This window comes from Giraffa tippelskirchi, chromosome 7 (assembly GCF_054371585.1).
Source record: "Giraffa tippelskirchi isolate mGirTip1 chromosome 7, T2T-mGirTip1v1.2.pri, whole genome shotgun sequence".
NCBI classification, from domain to species: Eukaryota; Metazoa; Chordata; class Mammalia; order Artiodactyla; family Giraffidae; genus Giraffa; species Giraffa tippelskirchi.
The window spans coordinates 55,153,074-55,173,452 of NC_137281.1; the positions used below are offsets into that span (position 1 = coordinate 55,153,074).

The 20,379-nt window shown below is 43.9% G+C and overlaps 1 protein-coding gene across 23 annotated transcripts in view; it reads right to left on the bottom strand.

Annotated features, from left to right (window-relative positions):
- Positions 1–20,379, bottom strand: part of WWOX (WW domain containing oxidoreductase) — a 918,690-nt gene that overhangs the window by 678,968 nt on the left and 219,343 nt on the right. For 22 of the 23 annotated variants that reach the window (XR_014060530.1, XM_081513858.1, XM_081513870.1 and 19 more), the window contains one exon: positions 3,086–3,174. Coding sequence is in view for 21 of the 23 variants with exons in the window: in XM_081513858.1 (XP_081369984.1) it covers positions 3,086–3,174 (89 nt within the window). In the remaining 2 variants the exon portion in view is untranslated. Of the gene's footprint in view, positions 1–2,429; positions 2,563–3,085; positions 3,175–20,379 lie in introns of all 23 variants that reach the window. The other variant, XR_014060529.1, reaches the window with a different exon arrangement.

Below are 20,379 nucleotides of genomic sequence, written 5' to 3' on the forward strand. Positions count from 1 at the left end.
CTGTTAGCAGGGCTCATTCTGAAAAGGCTCAGTCCCCACCCCATGCCACCACCACCCCCTCAAAAATAACATAAAGAAGAATATCCAAGAAGAGGCTGAATCCACATGTCCTTCTGGCAGAAACTGTAAGGAGACTGGCTCATCTGTACAATGAGCTGCATCTTCCAAACAGGTTCGCATTTACACCTGTTTCTACCTTTTCCAGGCTCAGGCTACACGCAGTTCTGCTGACCCTGGCATGGTGAGACCACCCGGGCTGGGGCATGAACCGAGGGGACACACAAGGTAAGAAGCGCCCAAACGGACTCCTGGCAGGCTTGCAGACGGGCCTCGGCACAGACTGCTAAGTGCAAGCGTCCACGTGATACTTCAGTGTGAGGGTTCGTCCTCTCCTCAGTCCAAGGGCGCAGAAAGGAATGGGTCCGGCATGGGCAGCCTCTCCTTCATTTGCCATTATGTTTTACACGCAAGGAGGTCTTAATGTCAAAAGATGGGAGCTGGAGATGGGAAGAGAGCGACACGTGTTGTTCTGGCAGTTCAGTCACCGACACTTAGGCTCGCTTCTGACAGTTCTCAGAAGCCACAGGCCTGTGAGTGCGGAACTGTCATCTGCCCGGCCGGGGAAGACTTCGCCCTGCTAGTCTTCCAAAGGGAAAGTCGTGCGGGATTTTCATGCCTATTTCTCTACATCCATGTAAAATACTGGACCCTACAGAGACTGATGAAAGGAGGTTCGTGGCACGGGGTTGACTAAGAGGAAAACTGCTTTTGTTTCTGAACCGAGGAGTAGGGAAATTCAGAGTTCATTTGCTAAAATCCAGAATTAGGGCGGAATGGGCAACCGCTTTCCTCCAAGAGTTTGGGCTTGGTGATCACAGAAGGCAGTTGGCTTTGATGATTTCTGAACTACTTCACGGTTAAAAATGAATGGTCCCATTAAGATTTGGAAGGCAGCCCTCTTATGTAACCGTTGGCTCTCTCTTTAAACATCTCCTTCCAGTGAGGTCTGACACCAGGACTGGAGGGAGCGTGAAGAGGCGGTGCATCTCAGCTCCCATGAGAGCAGCGTGGTGTTGGGGAGCAAGCGGAGAATCACAGCGGATGGAAATGCTGCCTCCACCACCAACCTGCCAAGGCACCCTGCGAAAGTCACTGTCTCGGATCTTGGTTTCCAGCCCACTGACAACAACAGACAGTGCAGCAAGGTGGGTAAGCAGGCGGGCTGCCCAGGCGTGCCCAGTCTCAGCGGCCCCGCTGGCTGGCCACGTGCCCTCGGATAACTCACCCTCTCTGGTCTCATTTTCCTCAGCTGCGTAATAGACATAATGACAGCACTTACCCTGAGGGCTGCTTGGAGAATCAAGTCAGGAAAAGCACACAAAGGGTACTGGGTGTGGGGCTCATAACGAGCTCTTGAGAAATGAGCTCTTATTGCTGCTATGGTTGATATTATTATTGTTCTCTTCCAAACAACCGCAGAAATACTAGGTCGAGGAGTAGGCTGCCAGCAGTTAAACACTGCCTGCTTGCTGGCAACTCACGCAATGGCTTGGGTGAGCTTAACTAGGCCTCCACCAGCCACCACTCTCTCCAGAGCCGAGAAGAGAGCCTGGGGCTCTGGAGGGATGTGTTAAATGCGTGTTAAGTGAAGAAGCAAGCAGATAAATGAATCATGAAGGGAGGAAAGGGCAAATGTTTAAAGAGCTACAGCTCTGTCTCAACGTGAGGTTCTCTGGGAGCTCTGGCATGGGCTGGCAGCTACCAATCCCTGCCAAGAGGCACACAGTAGGGCTCGCCTAGGTCAGCTGGCCTGGGGATGATACCCAGCTAGCTATTCGTTAGAGCACAGGGCAGGCACCTGGAGTGGGCGCGGTGCGTAGTGCAGATCTCACTAAAGACTCTGATTTGACATTTCAATCTCAAAGACTCAGGCTTGCTCCAGAAAGGGCTTTAGAGGACAGGCTTCTCAACGGTCTAAAAGAACGAGTGAGAAAACGAAGGGAGAAGGAAGAAGAATTGGCCACCGGACAGCATTGAGGAGTCAGGTCAGCATCACGCCATCTGAACATCTGGACTGAGAACCACCCCTCCCATCCATCATCTCCGCAGAGAAAGTTAAAAACAGCGACCTGACGGAGGCCAACCCTGAGACCGCCTGTCGCTGATCAGCCTGCTCCAAACTCAGGGACTCTGGTGCCGACTGCGGAATTATTTTACCCTTGGCACCATGTGCACTATTATTAACTTAATCCTTGTGTTTAAATCAACTCACTGGAAAAGAAATATTAAACGAAGTGATTTGTTAAAGAAATTTAAACCGCTATATTAAATGAGAAACCAGTATTGCTTGCCCTAAAAAAAAAAAAAATCAGAGGGAATGTAAAAATAAACACTTGGAAACAAAATAGTGTAATGAAAAGGAAGCTAACCACCACCGCTCTCCTCAGTTCTGGCTTTAAGGCCTGCTCGCTCTCTGTTAGGGAAGGCGGTTGGTAAGGGATGGCCAAATAAAAAGCTGCCAGTCCTCAGCGAAGGCTCCCTCCTTCAGGCATTTTTGAAAGTCTGAGAAAGAATGGAAAAACAGAAGTTCTCAGATGTGAGCCCACGCTTTTGGAACCGTGTCCACGCGCCACGTAAAACCATCGCAGGTTTGCAAAACAGTAAAACCTTCTTCCCGTGCTCTGAGGTTCAGCCCCCTTGTGGAACTAGAGAGCTGACTTGACCTCTTCCTAAGTGCAATTAAAATATAACTTCTCCTCGATTCTGGGAGGCGCCTTGAAGACGTCTGCAATCAGGATGCAGCCTACAATCAGCTGGCTTTTATGAAGTCGCTTTTCAATGGTGCTTAGTAGTATCTTTTTCTTGTTATCTGGGAGGCTGTTATGAGACTGATGACACGTCTCATAATGAGGGGGGCTCAGAGTCAGGAAAATACGGTACACCTCGACCAGGCCAGTATAAATGAGCCTCCTGTTTGGACGCCAAGACGGCACAATAGCCTTCCGTCTTCCCGGTTGTGTTCATCTGATAAAGACATTACAATGGCGAGATATTATGATCTATAACCCTCCGCTGGAACACTCACACATTCTTGGCCTTGAACGCTTGAGCAAAATGCTGCACGCTACGGAGCAGAGCGAGGTCCAGGGTCATTGCTTCTACCTTGGCTTTGTGCTGGAATGAGAGAAAATAAAAAGAAATGATAAATAACAGCAAGTTTAGTTCATGGTATCAAGTTACAGCAAATGTGTTATGGAACATGTCGGAATTCCCCTGTTTAATATTAGACGCCCAGAGAGAATATAAATCATTGGAATGAATAGAAGAACGGGGCTTTTTACTGCCAAGTTTAGGGAGGATGAGAGGCTGAGACTCTGCTAAAACTCCAGGCTGAGGGGCTGTGCCATTTGACTCAGCGCCCGAAACAGGATCCACAGGGTCCGGGGGCTCACGTATCTCCTCTCGAAGAGCCTCCTAAAAGAAATTATAATGACGGGGTACACCAGGATGAAGCCCGCCTTCTGTCACCAGAGGCCATGGGGGAATCTCAAAAGCTGCCATCTGGGCTCTGAAATGACTCCACTAAGCCTGCCTCAAAAATGAAACACAAGGCGTGGACAGAAAGTACAAAAGCAGGCAAAACTCGGTAATACCAATGGAGCCTGACAGCTCTGCATTCCCCTGCTTTAGAAATGCAGACAAGCCGGGTTTAGAGACCCCGTAAACTCTGTGGACATGAGGCACATGTGGGCGACGATAATGATGCTACTGATGTCTAACCTAGGGTGACGGTGGGTGGACATTTATAGGCATCATCTCATGCCACCCTCAGGACGACTGAAGGATACCTTGTATTTGGCCTATTTTACACTGTGGCATCTTATAAGAGATCGAATACAGAGCTAAGAAGTATGGATGGTGAGACCTCAAGTCAGTCTGACACTGAAGCCCAAACTCCCTCCTAGAGACACACCGGAAGCACTACAGTGTCATTGAAGCCACCCCATTCCACTGGAAACACAATGCCTTGCAGACAAGCCTTGTGTTTACCAGGCCCTCCCGATTTTTAAGTCTGGCCGGACTCTGCTATGTGGGCTGAAATGCTACCACTTCTTAGATCTCTCTCCTCAGAACAGATGGCCAGGCTACCTGCCTGTTCAGGTAAGTGCATTCCCATAAAGTAAGCGGTGAACCTGGGAATCCTTGTCTAGACTGCAATGCTGAAGTAAGTCTAGCAAGAATCACATGGTGTTCGGATGCCATGAAGGGGATGCATGTGGCTCAGCGGAGGGCACCCTCCGCCTGGACGGACACACAGCTGTGCTGAGACGCTTAGTTTGTCTGCAGCAGTTCACTGCAGCCACCAGCATCCTGGACTGCGACCCGAGTCCCAGGCCTTGGACAATGAACACGAGGCCGAGGTAGCTGGAATGCATACAGACTCTGGGCCATCTAAGCCCAGAAACTGGGCCTTTCTGAGCCTCAGTTTCCTCATTTGTAAATGATGAATGCTCGTTATCTACTCCCAGAGTTGTGAGGCTAAATACAAAGCACCTAACAGCCTGCCTGGAAGACAGAGGTTGTTTCATCAGTTTAACAGGAAGGAGGGAAGATGCCTGTGGTGACAAGCTCTTTCCCCGAGGCCACTGTGTAATAAATGGTGGTTCAGGAGGGCGACAGGGCAGCAGGGTGGGTGAAACTGTGTTCACGACAAGTGAGGCTTCTCCCCGAAGACCACGTTGCACCAGATCACTGTTGGATCCTAGAGGATCCAGGTCCTGCCACTAACAGGGCCCAGTTTTCAGGAAAGGCCGTAGAGAGGAATTCAGTGACCTCCCCAAACCCCGACAGTCTGGCAAAAGCAAGTTGGCCGAAGTGGATTTTAAATTCCTCAGGTAACAGCAGCAGCTGCACACACCTGCAGATTCTGGAAGAAGGAGAAGCATCTAACCTGATCCAGGAAAAGAGGAGAGTGCCAACATATGGGTTTCATTAGAGCTTCCTGAGATCGGGGAATAACAGAGCCGGAGGGTTCACGGTAAGGCAAGGCCACGGCCCTCATCCCATTTGAAGGTAAACTGCCACCAGGAAAAGGGGCTGCACCTGAGAGATGCCATATCCTGTACAGAGGGCTCAGGACTCTGGATGGGGAGCAAACCGTGTCCCCCCACCCTGCTTTCTGTCTGCGTGATGGATGTTTATCTGTGGCTCAAGTCTTTGCAGTGGGATGTCTGTCAAAATGGCTAGCTTTCCTTCCCCATAGATTCTTATGCCTCCTGAATGCTCAACTACTGGTTCTGACATTCAGACCTGACAACTCAAGTAGCCTTTCACCCTCATCCTGCTCCTCAGGCCCCAGCTGCCCCTGGCACAGAGCACGACACTTGTTGCCAACACAGAATCTTACAGAGCTTTGAATGGATTGCAAGAGGAAAACCAGATATTTCTCCTATTAAGGGAGGGGTGGTAAAGACAGACATCGCTCCTCTCAGCTGAGTCCCTGATGGAAACCCCCAAGGAATCTGCTGGCTACATATTAGAAAAGAATGCATGTACATTCTTCCCTCCATAAAACAGGGAGAACATTCCCAGATGGTGACCCCAAAGCGAAAATTCCAATGAAAGTGATGGCGTGGCCAAGCGGGCCAATGCATTCTTCTAATGTGCAATTTGCACGTGGTAAGCTGTCTTCTGGTATACTCCCCCCACCCCCCACCACAGCCCCTTGCTGGAAGATAAAGCACAGGGCTGCCACCACCAATAGGAACAAAATCAAAATGTACATATCCAGGGAGAACAAGGGGTCACAAGCCATCAAGTAGTTCAACAGACTAATCCACAGGCGGTGGGTTACTGGGCTCCTGGGGACAGTGATTCAAGTCCACACCCAATTACTCAGGTAATTCCCCTTGCCCTCAGTATCAGGTTTCCTGTTTCTGCTACTGACCCTAAGAAATGCAGAGAGACTGCATGTGCAGTTTAGTTAAGCCCCGTAAAGGGAAAACACAGCTTTTAGAAAGAGGGTGCACAAATGTGCTGCTATGTGTGTGTGTTGGAGGCGGGGTGGGTTGCTCTTCTGGTTGTCTAACAAACTTCACAACATGATAGAAATGTTTTTATCGTGGGACATGCTCTAAATGAGAAGGCAGGGGCTGACGGATTGCAAACAGAGAGCATTTCTGAGGGATAAACTGCTGATTGCTAGGTGAAAGCAAGAGGCCCCATCTGCCAGTGTGAGCTTTCCTGCTGAGTCTATGAATTTGGGACTGACCACAATCCGCTTTCTTGGTATAACTCATTTCTGCTGTTGTTGTTGTTAACTTTAATTTGGAAGGAATTATAGACTCGCAAGAAGTGGCGAACACAGTACCCGAGAGTGCTCACATACCCGTCTCCCAGCATTCCCCAGAGGGGATGACTTATCCAAGCAGAACATCATCAAAACCAGGAAATCGACATTGTCACAAAGTAATTCATTAGACTCCAGATGTTACTTGGATTTCACCAGTTCAGGGATACACTCATTTTCTTTTATTTGAAATATCTATGCATATAATTCTTTGACATTTTTATCACATGCAGAAATTCATAGAACTATCATCACATTCAAGATACAGAACTCTTCCATCACCACCAAAGAACCATTGCGTTTTTCAACTAAAATGTTAAATCAGCATATGGCATCCAGGACACGAAAAGTTCAGACCCTGCCTGGCCAGTCTCTGGGCTCTAGATTCCCAACACACACACACACACACACACACACACACACACACACACACACACTCCTACACACACACACACACACACACACACACACACTCCTACACACACACACACACACACACACACTCCTAGCTTAAAACACTTTTGTAGCTTGGAATGGCCAACAAGATACAACCCAGATCCCTTCCTGTGTGGCTCATACAAGTGCCTCTGTATCAATCAAGACGACCTTCAACAAGGAAGAGCCCCCAAACCTCAATGTCTTAAGACATCCAAGAACTACTACTTGTTCATGCTTCATGTCCATCCCAGGTCAGTGGGGCTACGCTCACTGTGACTGGCCAGGGGCCCAGGCAGATGGAGTCTGGGGTGTTTCCATCCTCTGTAACATCACCAGCCTCTACAGGGTGGGGAAGAGAATACGGCTGCACACTGAATGTCATAGGCTCCCCCCCTGTGGTGACAGGTGTTGCTTCTGCTAACATGTTGTTGGCAGAGCACATTCTGCGGCTGTGCCTAGCTTCAAAAAGGTGCAACCCTCCATATGCCCAACAAGAAGAGAAATGCAAACATATACACAATGAATAACAGTAACAACCAACGCACAGTCCATGATTTTGCCCTCTCCACTCTCCAGGCTCATTTCAGTCCACTTCCTGCTTCATACTTTCACTAGTAGTAGAAACATTTAGAAAAGACAGATGAATGTGGACAAAAAGTATATGCCACCACCCCACTATTAACTGTTAGCTTTCCATACGTCCCTCCCTGCTTCCCTCCTCTCTACCCATCTACCCGTCTATACAGGTGGCCAACCAACCAGCCAACCCTGCCCCCACCTAGCTTTGGCTGACGGAGACAACTTCCTACTAGAACTCTGAATCTTTAAATGCCATAAAATGCATTGTTTTCTTTAATCACACCAGTGTACACAAGTTTATCGTTTCAGGCAAAAGAGGAATGCAAACTTAAATTCCGTCTACAGATGCTGGTACCCATCATTTTAAAGCACGACTGCACAGGTGGCTCCCCACACGTGACGCATCAGGCCACATCTAAGAAGCTGAGAAGCTGAGCTGCTCGCAGCCACCCACAGGTTCAGCCAGAAAGACAGAGTAGTGAAGCAACACAGTCCAGCCTGACAACAGCACTGGCTGTGTGACTCAGGGGAGCTGTGTGACTGCTCTGGGCCTTAGCATGCAGGCCAAAATGGGCATTTGCCTTAAATGGTTAGGGTAAAGATTAGGTATAGGGCATACAAGGTACGAGGCACAGAAATAACAATTATTATCATTTGCAAAACCACTGTTAGAACATGACACCGATTCTTCGTTTTTCAACCATAAAGCATATTATCAATTGCAGTCTTTCTTTATTTCACAAAATTTACTTAAGCAGGCTACAGTCCGTAGGGTCGCAAAGTGACTGAGTGACAGAGCACAGCACACGATATGCTTGGCATTTATTTTTCATTAAAGAGTCACAGGAAAAGTCTTTTGAAGTATCTATCATTTCCCCCATTTCACAGACTAGAAAACAGAGGTTTTTATAGCTTAAAGTGGCACAGCCTAGACACTGATTCAGGTTTCCAACTGAGACTTGACTGCTTCCAACACTCATGTCTTTGCCGCATTATCACTACTGGCTCTAGCCCTGGCTCTAGCCCTGTTCTTGTATTGTTCAATGCCTGACACCGAGAAGCTATCAAGAAATTAACATCCTCTATATATTCTTGTTTGTGTCTATTTTACATCATATTTATTTCATACACTTAGAATTTACAAGAGAAGCCTAGTAGTGTAGGAGAAAATGTAACTAAGGCAATAATGTACATTCAGAGCTTATTGCTAATGGCACCCTGCAAATTCTAATCCAATGGGCCTTAATTGTATTATGCTGATGCCTCTCACGCTTCCACTTTACATACGCTTGGTCCTGATTTTATGTTCTGAAACCTTAAATAGGAGTTGTCACATTTACAGCAGCGGGAGGCAACAGCGATGAGCATGTTATTGACATGACATTATTCACTGAACTACAATACAGACCTAATGACACTGGTTCCGTAATTTGTCAGTATCCTATGTGGGACTTCACAACATTCATTTCTCCAGTATTATGAAAGTGATGTTATCATGGCTGTGGGTATCAGCCTCTTTGTGGGGAAACGCAGGAGCAGATAGGGACTTGCGTCTCCTTTTGGCTCTTGTATGTCTCAGAAGAGCACCCCAAATCAGCATCGTGAGCGAGCTAGATGGGGAGTCTGCCCAACCTTGAATAAGCCTAAAGATAAAAAGGATGCCCTGATCGGGGACTGACCTGGTGGCCCAGTGGCTAAGGCTCCACGCTCCCAATACAGGGGGCCTGGGTTCTATCCCGCATCTGGGAACTAGATCCCACATGCACAGCTTTGCATACTACAACTAACGGTCACACACATCGCAACTAAAGATCATGTGTGCTGCAATGAAGATCGAAGACCCTGCATGCTTCAACTAAGACCCAGCACAGCCAAAATGTTAATAAATGAATATTTTTTTAACAAAACGATGTTCTGATAAGTGCTCTTTCTGAAACAGCATTTCTACCCAAGCAGGAGGCAGAGTTTGAGAGTCTCTTTTATGACTCTTCACACCTGTATCAATTTGCACACCTCTGTGCCTTTAACCAAGAAAATGCTCTTAAAGAAGAGTCCAGAGGAGGCGGGGCTAAGATGGCGGAGGAATAGGACGGGGAAACCACTCTCTCCTCCACAAATTTATCGAAAGAACATTTGAACGCTGAGCAAACTTCACAAAACTACTTCTGAAGGCTGGCAGAGGACGTCAGGCTTCCACAAAAACAGCGCATTATCTTCAAAAGAGGTAGGAGAAATTATAAAAGATAAAAAGAGAGACAAAAGAGTTAGGGACGGAGACCCGTCCCGGGGAGGGAGTCGTAAAAGAGGAGAAATTTCCAAGCACCAGGAAACCCTCTCACCGGCGGGTGTGGGGGAAGATTTCTTATCTCGGAGGGCAACGTAACTGGGAGGAAAAAATAAATAAAACCCACAGATTACGTGCCTAAAGCAACTCCCAGCAAAGAACCCCAGACGCTCGCATCATCCGCCACCAGCAAGTGGGGGCTGAACGGAGAGGAGCGGGTGGCACTGCCTAGGGTAAGGACCGGGCCCGAGTGCCCTGAGGGCAATCTGAGGGAGCTAACGTGAGATAGTAACCTAAACTGTGGGACAGCCAGAGAGAGAGAACTATCCCGCGAAAAGCCCAACTCTAAGGCACTGCCGGCCCGCTCACAGAACAAAGGACTGAGCGATACCAGAGGAGAGCTAGCCGGCTGCGGACTGCCCCATCCCCCGCTGGACACAGCAGGCAGGCGGGGCCCGCCAGAGCGGGAAAGGGGCAAACTCGGCCCCAGAGAGGGCACCCCCTACCAAACTGCAAACAGGCTCCCAGTTTCTAAGCAAAGACTGCCTGAGATCCCGGAGGGTCGACAGCCGCCGGGAGGGTCGCAGCCAGAGACCAGCTCCCCAGAACCGACACAAAGCACACCGGAGCCGGGCGCGACCGCAAACCGAGGCGGGGACCAGGGAGGTGATAAGCCGCACCGCCCCAAAAGGGGAGAGCGCGCTCGCCAAACTCCTGGCCGCCTGAGCAGCTCCGACCGGGAACGGCACAAGCCGCGGGCGAAACCGAGTCTGCGCCTTTGTGGAGTAACCGGGAGCCTGAACCTGAGCGGCTTAGACCTGGGAAGTGCACGCAGCTCAGGGCCCGCTCCCCGGCCGAGTAACCTGAAGCCTGAGCAGGGTAGACGGGGAAAGCACACACGCCTGAGCGGGGGCGAACCCAGTGCGGCCGAGACACTGCGAGCTCTCCACACACGCCAGGTTTGCAGTGTTCCTTCCTCCCCACAGCACGATTGAACAGGCGAACCTAAAGAGACCACCTCCACCCCTTTGTTGCAGGGCGGAAATTAGATACTGAAGAGACCTCCAAACAGAAGCCAAATAAACAGAGGGAAGCGCTTTGGAAGTGACAGGCCAACAGATTAAAATCCCTGTAGTTAATACCGACTGCATTGAAAAGGACCTATAGATCTTGAAAAGTATAATCAGGAACAAGGATCTATCTGAAACTGAGCAGACCCCACACTGCTCACAACAGCTCCAGAGAAAGTCCGGGATATATATTTTTTTACTATTATTATTATTTTTTTTAATTAAAAAAAAATTTTTTTTTCTCTTCTTTCCTTTTTCTTCAAGTCCTCTATTACACTTTTAACTTTCATTTTCATAACCCACTATTAACTTGCAAAAAAAAAAAAAAACCCTATTTTTGAAGCAAACTGCATACATATATCTTATACCTTTTGTGTTTTCTTTTTTTACTGTTTTTTTCCTGTTTTACTTTTTTTTACTGTTTCTTTTTTTTACTGTTTTACTGTTTTTTTTTCTTTTTACACTGTTTCCTTTTTCTTTTTTTTTTATATTGTAAGTTTTATAAGAGTCTAACCTCTACTCTAGATTTTTAATCTTTGTTTTACATATTTGATATCAATTTTGTACATTTAAGAACCCAATCTTTAGGACCCATTTTTACTCAGGAGTGTGATCACTGGCCTGATTACTCTCTCCCCCTATTGATGCTCTTTCTTCTCCCCCAGGGAACCTCTATCTCCCACCCTCCTCCTTCTCTTCTCAACCCAATTCTGTGAATCTCTGAGGGTGTTCTGGGTACCGGAGAACACTTCAGGAACAGGATACTGCCCAGATCTCTCTCTCCCCTCTTGATTCCTCCCTTTCTACTCATGCTCACCTCTATTACCTTCCTCCCCCCTCTCTATGTATCTCTGTGAACCACTCTGAGGGTTCCAGACTGTCGAAAACACAGAGGGAAGTGCTCACTGGCTAGATTGCTCTCTCCACATTTGAATTCCCCTCTTCCCCTCCTGGTCACCTCAACCCCCCTCCCCCAACCTCATCTCTCCATGTAACTCAGTGAACCTTTCTGGGTATCCCTCACTGTGGAGAATCTTTTCACCATTAACCTAAAAGTTTTATTATTGATGCTGTATGGAAGGAGAAGTCTTGAGGCTACTGCAAGAATAAGACTGAAAGCCAGGCGAAACATTAATTAATAAGAGACCATCCAATAGCCTGCACATATACACTGAAACCAAGCTCCACCCAAGAGCCAACAAGTTCCAGAGCAAGACATACCACGCAAATTCTCCAGCAATGCAGGAACATAGCCCTGAGCATCAATATACAGGCTGCCCAGAGGCACACCAAATCCATAGACATCTCAAAAATTAATACTGGTCACTCCATTGCACTCTAGAGAGCAGAAATCCAGCTCCACCCACCAGAACACCGACACAAGCTCCCCCAACCAGGAAGCCTTGCAAGCCACCTGTCCAACCCCAACCACAGTGAGGAACCTCCACAATAAAGAGGAACTTCATACTACCAGAATACAGAAGGGCCACGCCTAACACAGCAATCTAAACAAGATGAAAAGGCAGAGAAATACTCAGCAAGTAAAGGAAAATGAGAAATGCCCACAAAACCAAACAAAAGAGGAGGAGATAGGGAATCTATCTGAAAAAGAATTTAGAATAATGATAATAAAAATGATCCAAAATCTTGAAAGCAAAATAGAGTTACAGATAAATAGCCTGGAGACAAGGATTGAGAAGACACAAGAAATGTTTATCAAGGACTTAGAAGAAATAAAAAGGAGTCAATATAGAATGAATAATGAAATAAAGGAGATAAAAGACACTCTGGATGGAACCAACAGTAGAATAACGGAGGCAGAAGATAGGATAAGTGAGGTAGAAGATAGAATGATGGAAATAAACGAAGCAGAGAGGAAAAAAGAAAAAAGAATCAAAAGAAATGAGGAAAACCTCAGGGACCTCTGGGACAATATGAAACGCCCCAACATTTGAATCATGGGAGTCCCAGAAGAAGAAGATAAAAGGAAAGGCCATGAAAAAATACTCGAGGAGATAATAGTTGAAAATTTTCCTAAAATGAGGAAAGAAATAGTCACAGAAGTCCAAGAAACCCAGAGAGTTCCAAACAGATAAACCCAAGGCGAAACACCCCAAGACACATATTAATCAAATTAACAAAGATCAAACACAAAGAACAAATATTAAAAGCAGCAAGGGAAAAACAACAAATAACACACAAGGGGATCCCCATAAGGATAACAGCTGATATTTCAATAGAAACCCTTCAGGCTAGAAGGGAATGGCAGGACATACTTAAAGTAATGAAAGAGAATAATCTACAACCCAGATTACTGTACCCAGCAAGGATCTCATTCAGATATGAAGGAGAATTCAAAAGCTTTACAGACAAGCAAGAGCTGAGGGAATTCAGCACCACCAAACCAGCTCTCCAACAAATGCTAAAGGATCTTCTCTAAACAGGAAACACAGAAAGGATGTTTCAACACGAACTCAAAACAACAAAGTAAATGGCAACGGGATCATACTTTTCAATAATTACCTTAAATGTAAATGGGTTGAATGCCCAAACCAAAAGACAAAGGCTTGCTGAATGGATACAAAAACAAGACCCCTATATATGCTGTCTACAAGAGACCCACCTCAAAACTAGGGACACACACAGGCTGAAAGTGAAGGGATGGAAAAACATATTTCATGCAAACGGAGACCAAAAGAAAGCAGGAGTCGCAATACTCATTTCAGATAAAATAGACTTTAAAATAAAGGATGTGAAAAGGGACAAAGAAAGACACTACATAAAGATCAAAGGATCAATCCAAGAAGAAGACGTAACAATCATAAATATATATGAACCCAACATAGGAGCACCACAATATATAAGGCAAATACTAACAAATATGAAAGGGGAAATTAACAATAACACAATAATAGTGGGAGACTTTAATACTCCACTCACGCATATGGATAGATCAACTAAACAGAAAATTAACAAGGAAACACAAACTTTAAATGATACAATAGACAAATTAGATTTAATTGATATTTACAGGACTTTCCACCCCAAAACAATCAATTTTACCTTTTTCTCAAGTGCACATGGAACTTTCTCCAGGATAGATCACATCCTGGGCCATAAATCAGGCCTTGGTAAATTCAAAAAAATTGAAATCATCCCAGCCATCTTCTCTGACCACAATGCAGTAAGATTAGACCTCAATTACAGGAAAAAAAACTATTAAAAATTTCAACATATGGAGGCTAAACAACACGCTTCTGAATAACCAACAAATCACAGAAGAAATCAAAAAAGAAATCAAATTATGCATAGAAACGAATGAAAATGAAAACACAACAACCCAAAACCTATGGGACACTGTAAAAGCAATACTAAGGGGAAGGTTCATAGCAATACAGGCGTACCTCAAGAAACAAGAAAAAAATCAAATAAATCAACTAACGCTACACCTAAAGCAACTAGAGAAGGAAGAAATGAAGAACCCCAGGGTCAGTAGAAGGAAAGAAATCTTAAAAATTAGGGCAGAAATAAATGCAAAAGAAACAAAAGAGACCATAGCAAAAATCAACAAAACTAAAAGCTGGTTTTTCGAGAAGATAAACAAAATTGACAAGCCATTAGCCAGACTCATCAAGAAACAAAGGGAGAAGAATCAGATCAACAAAATTAGAAATGAAAATGGAGAGATCACAACAGACTCCACAGAAATACAAAGGATCATAAGAGACTACTACCAACAGCTATATGCCAATAAAATGGACAACTTGGAAGAAATGGACAAATTTTTAGAAAAGTATAACTTTCCAAAACTGAACCAGGAAGAAATAGAAGATCTTAACAGACCCATCACAAGCACGGAAATCGAAACTGTAATCAGAAATCTTCCAGCAAACAAAAGCCCAAGACCAGACGGCTTCACAGCGGAATTCTACCAAAAATTTAGAGAAGAGCTAACACCTATCCTACTCAAACTCTTCCAGAAAATTGCAGCAGATGGTAAACTTCCAAACTCATTCTACGAGGCCACCATCACCCTAATTCCAAAACCAGACAAAGATGTCACAAAAAAGGAAAACTACAGGCCAATATCACTGATGAACATAGATGCAAAAATCCTTAATAAAATTCTAGCAAACAGAATCCAACATTATATTAAAAAGATCATACATCATGACCAAGTGGGCTTTATCCCAGGAATGCAAGGTTTTTTTAACATCCGCAAATCAATCAATGTAATACACCACATTAACAAATTGAAAGAAAAAAACCATATGGTTATCTCAATAGATGCAGAAGAAGCCTTTGACAAAATTCAGCATCCATTTATGATAAAAACCCTGCAGAAAGCAGGAATAGAAGGAACATATCTCAACATAATAAAAGCTATATATGACAAACCCACAGCAAACACTATCCTCAATGGTGAAAAATTGAAAGCATTTCCCCTAAAGTCAGGAACAAGGCAAGGATGCCCACTTTCACCACTACTATTCAACATAGTTTTGGAAGTTTTGGCCACAGCAATCAGAGCTGAAAAAGAAATAAAAGGAATACAGATAGGAAAAGAAGAAGTAAAACTCTCACTGTTTGCAGATGACATGATCCTCTACATAGAAAACCCTAAAGACTCTACTAGAAAATTACTAGAGTTAATCAATGAATATAGTAAAGTTGCAGGATATAAAATTAACACACAGAAATCCCTTGCATTCCTATACTCCAATAATGAGAAAACAGAAAGAGAAATTAAGGAAACAATACCATTCACCATTGCAACAAAAAGAATAAAATACTTAGGAATATATCTACCTAAAGAAACAAAAGACTTATATATAGAAAACTATAAAACACTGATGAAAGAAATCAAAGAGGACACAAACAGATGGAGAAATATACCGTGTTCATGGATTGGAAGAATTAATATAGTGAAAATGAGTATACTACCCAAAGCAATCTATAGATTCAATGCAATCCCTATCAAGCTACCAATGGTATTTTTCACAGAACTAGAACAAATCATCTCACAATTTGTATGGAAATATAAGAAACCTCGAATAGCCAAAGCAATCTTGAGGAAGAAGAATGGAACTGGAGGAATCAACCTGCCTGACTTCAGGCTCTACTACAAAGCCACAGTCATCAAGACAGTATGGTACTGGCACAAAGATAGAAATATAGATCAATGGAACAAAATAGAAAGCCCAGAGATAAACCCACGCACCTATGGACACCTTATCTTCGACAAAGGAGGCAAGAATATACAATGGAGAAAAGACAATCTCTTTAACAAGTGGTGCTGGGAAAACTGGTCAATCACTTGTAAAAGAATGAAACTAGAACACTTCCTAACACCATACACAAAAATAAACTCAAAATGGATTAAAGATCTAAACGTAAGACCAGAAACTATAAAACTCCTAGAGGAAAACATAGGCAAAACACTCTCCGACATAAATCACAGCAGGATCCTCCATGACCCACCTCCCAGAATATTGGAAATAAAAGCAAAAATAAACAAATGGGACCTAATAAAAATTAAAAGCTTTTGCACAACAAAGGAAACTATAAGCAAGGTGAAAAGACAGCCTTCAGAATGGGAGAAAATAATAGCAAACGAAGCAACAGACAAACAATTAATCTCAAAAATATACAAGCAACTCCTGCAGCTGAATTCCAGAAAAATAAACGACACAATCAAAAAATGGGCCAAAGAACTAAACAGACATTTCTCCAAAGAAGAAATACAGATGGCTAACAAACACATGAAAAGATGCTCAACATCACTCATTATTAGAGAAATGCAAATCAAAACCACAATGAGGTATCATTTCACACCAGTCAGAATGGCTGCTATCCAAAAGTCTACAAGCAATAAATGCTGGAGAGGGTGTGGAGAAAAGGGAACCCTCTTACACTGTTGGTGGGAATGCAAACTAGTACAGCCACTATGGAGAACAGTGTGGAGATTCCTTAAAAAACTGGGAATAGAACTGCCATATGACCCAGCAATCCCACTGCTGGGCATATACACCGAGGAAACCAGAATTGAAAGAGACGCGTGTACCCCAATGTTCATTGCAGCACTGTTTACAATAGCCAGGACATGGAAGCAACTTAGATGTCCATCAGCAGACGAATGGATAAGGAAGCTGTGGTACATATACACAATGGAATATTACTCAGCCATTCAAAAAAATACATTTGAATCGGTTCTACTGAGATGGATGAAACTGGAGCCCATTATACAGAGTGAAGTAAGCCAGAAAGAAAAACAACAATACAGTATACTAATGCATATATATGGAATTTGAAAGATGGTAACGATAACCCTATATGCGAGACAGAATAAGAGACACAGATGCATAGAACAATTTTATGGACTCTGAGGGAGAAGGTGAGGGTGGGACGTTCTGGGAGAATAGCATTGAAACATGTATATTATCATATGTGAAACAGAACACCATTCCTTGTTCGATGCATGAGACAAGGGCTCAGGGCCGGGGCAATGGGATGACCCAGAGGGATGGGATGGGGAGGGAGGTGGGTGGGGGGTCCAGGAAGGGGAACACATGTAAACCCATGGCTGATTCATGTCAATGTATGGCAGAAACTATTACAATATTGTAAAGTAGTTAGCCCCCAACTAAAATAAAAAAAAAAAAAAAAAGAGTCCAATTTACAAAATAGGGAACCAAACCAGAAACGACCCTCAGCAAAGCCCTGGGTTTTCCTTCAAGCCTTGAAGGAGAGGGGTTTGACTTTGTCATTCCTGACCTGCAGATCAACCATTAAGCAGGAACCTTCACTCCTGAGCCTCCACAAATGCCCCCTAGAAGTCTGCCCTCCCTCCAAAATACATAAACATGCCTAATAAGAAAATCATGACAATACTTTTTTCATTACACATAGGTCAAAATTTCTGCCTTGGGTTGCTGGAACTCAATTTATAAAATAACTGTTTCAATATCTATAGGTGATTGTGAGCTGATTCAAGGAGAAATTGTACCAGATAACGGCTTATTTAATTTGGTGTATGACTTATGCACCACGTAAAGTAAAACTATTAAAGATGCTTAGACAGTAATTGGCAGTATTTTGCACTCTGGAGAAAAAAAAATGCTTATCTTGCCAGAAACTAACAAGAAAGGGAAAATTATTCGAAAACCTTCCAATTTCCCTCTATGCTACGCATTCACTTTGCAGCTTAAAAACAGTTTAAGAGGATGGCAAATAGCACGGGAGTTTGGCAGCCGACATGATCGGGCATTTATGCCTGGCTATTGAAGAAAGAGCCTTTTTTCATAGTGAATTTTTCATCCTAATGTAAGTGATGATTTACGTTAACTATAGGTAAAGCATGGTTACATTTTCCTGAAGGATTGCAGGCAAGTAGAGAGTAGTACAATAAGTTGAAGCGTAAAAGCTTTCTCTGTCATAATATTTATTATAATGGCATATAAAATAGCTGAAATAAATAATAGATGACTAAAGGTAAATTCATATGATAAAGAATCCTTCAGCAGACACCATTACTTTTGACTGTTCGAGTTTTATACACAGTTGAAGACTCTTTAATAAACAGGCCCTATGTCTTATGTAAGTACTGGAAACATCCATGACGTGCTCTAAAGGCAAAAGACTGGACATCAGCTAATCTACCGCATAATTATATCCTCAACAGGAACAGCCTATATAGTTTGAATATTTTAATAGGTAGGTTCTTAATGAAACTTGTTAGGCATCTGAAGCCCCTTCTTTGCAGAAGTTGCTGATAAATAAATCCGGTGCCCCCCACCCCAAGATTCCGAAAGGCGTACAGACGAATGGAGAAAGTAGCTTCGACGTATATACACAGTACCACGTGTAAAACAGGCACTTGGTGACAAGTTGCTATTTAACACAGGAAGCCCAGCCTGGTGCTCTGTGATGACCCAGAGGAGTGGGCTAGGGGAGGGGAGGGAGGCTCAGCAGGGAGGGGACGTATGCATAATTGGGGCTGAACTGTGTTGTTGTATAGCAGAAACCGACACAACATTGTAAAGAAATTTTCCTCCAATTAAAGAACAATTTTTTTTTTTTTTTAATAGGAAAAACACCCACAGAGAGACGAGGGGTCTGTTGACTATCTGTTGACAGGTCAATGGTGGTTAGTTTCATTGACTACAGAGAGAGAGAAAAACAAGATTTGCCTGCTCTGGTTAAAAGGCTTGTGGATTCCACATGAAGGACCCATGAAGTGTGAGAGATGCTCAGATGGAGAGAGCCGATCTTCATTACAAGGCTCAGGATGGAGAGAAACACATGCCGACAGGACAGCATCTGCTTGCGGGGCTTCTCAGCTGTGGACATGCCAGGCCCAGGGGACACCCGGTGAGGTCTGGATGCGTCTTTGGCGGAGGGCTGCTCTGGTATCTGGGGGCTGGAGCCCAGGGACGCTGACAAACATCCTACAGCTAGTCCCAGACAGCAACGGGGCTGAGGCTGCGTGTGTTGGTTTGGGGAGAGGAGCTGTGATTCACCCCAAGTGTGCTTCAATGATTTAAATATATCCTTATTTATAAAAATAAAACTGGCTCACTGAGCAAAGTACAAATAATACAGAAGTGGATAATGTATCAAGTGAAAGTATCTGGAATGCTGCTGCCCCAAGATAAACAGAGTGACAGTTTGAGGCAAACCCTTCCAGGATACATTTTCTACATGTATAAAAAACACTGGGCCACAATGTATTTCTACAAACACTGTATCGTAGTTTATGTGTTCTTCTATAATCTGGTTTTTCACAACTAACACATAATAGAATACACCTAAACAGAGCTCCACCCACATTCTTTTCAACCAGTAGGTTTACCCCATAGAGGAGTGTTCAAACATTTATTAAAAATTGATCTGGGGCTACTCTGGTGGTCCAGTGGTTAAAGCTCTGAGCTTCCAATACAGGGGGATGGGTTTGATCCCTGGTCAGGGAACTAATACCTCATATATTGCACAGAACAAGCAGAAAAACAAAAAAATTTTAATCCAATTAAAAATTTATTAAAAAAAAAAAAAAAACTGATCCCCTTTGGATGTCTCAGTCCTCCACAGCCTTCACTAGCTTTGTGAAATTTTTACTTAAATTCCCAAAGCTTGACCTTACTTACCTATAAAAATAGAAATAATAGAAGAATCCCTTCCCTGGGATTACTGTGGGAACTCAATAAGATAACATCCATGGGAAGCACCTTAAACATATATGCTCTAAGTGTTAACTATTGCTGTTGCTGTAATTAATATTACTTTATCTAGTTTCCAGGTTTTTGTTACTAAAAGCAATGTTGTAATACCTATGTTTTGCAATAAACATTTTATTTTCTATAGGATAAGATCCTGGAAGTAGAAGTGCCACATCAAGCGACATCTGTATTTTAAAGTTTGATACATTTTTGCTGGGTGTCCTCCAAAAAGGTTAGAGCTATTTCTAGTCCCAAGAACATTGCAGGAGACTATGAAAGAAAACCAAAACAACTGATAATTCACACTAATATTTATAGTCAATTAAAATAAAGTTTTATATCTCTGTATCTGATTTCTGGTACACAGTGAGTGGCACAGAGTAGGTTTTCAAGACAGAGTTTAATTTAGAAAATGAATGAATGAATAATGCACCACCTGAACCT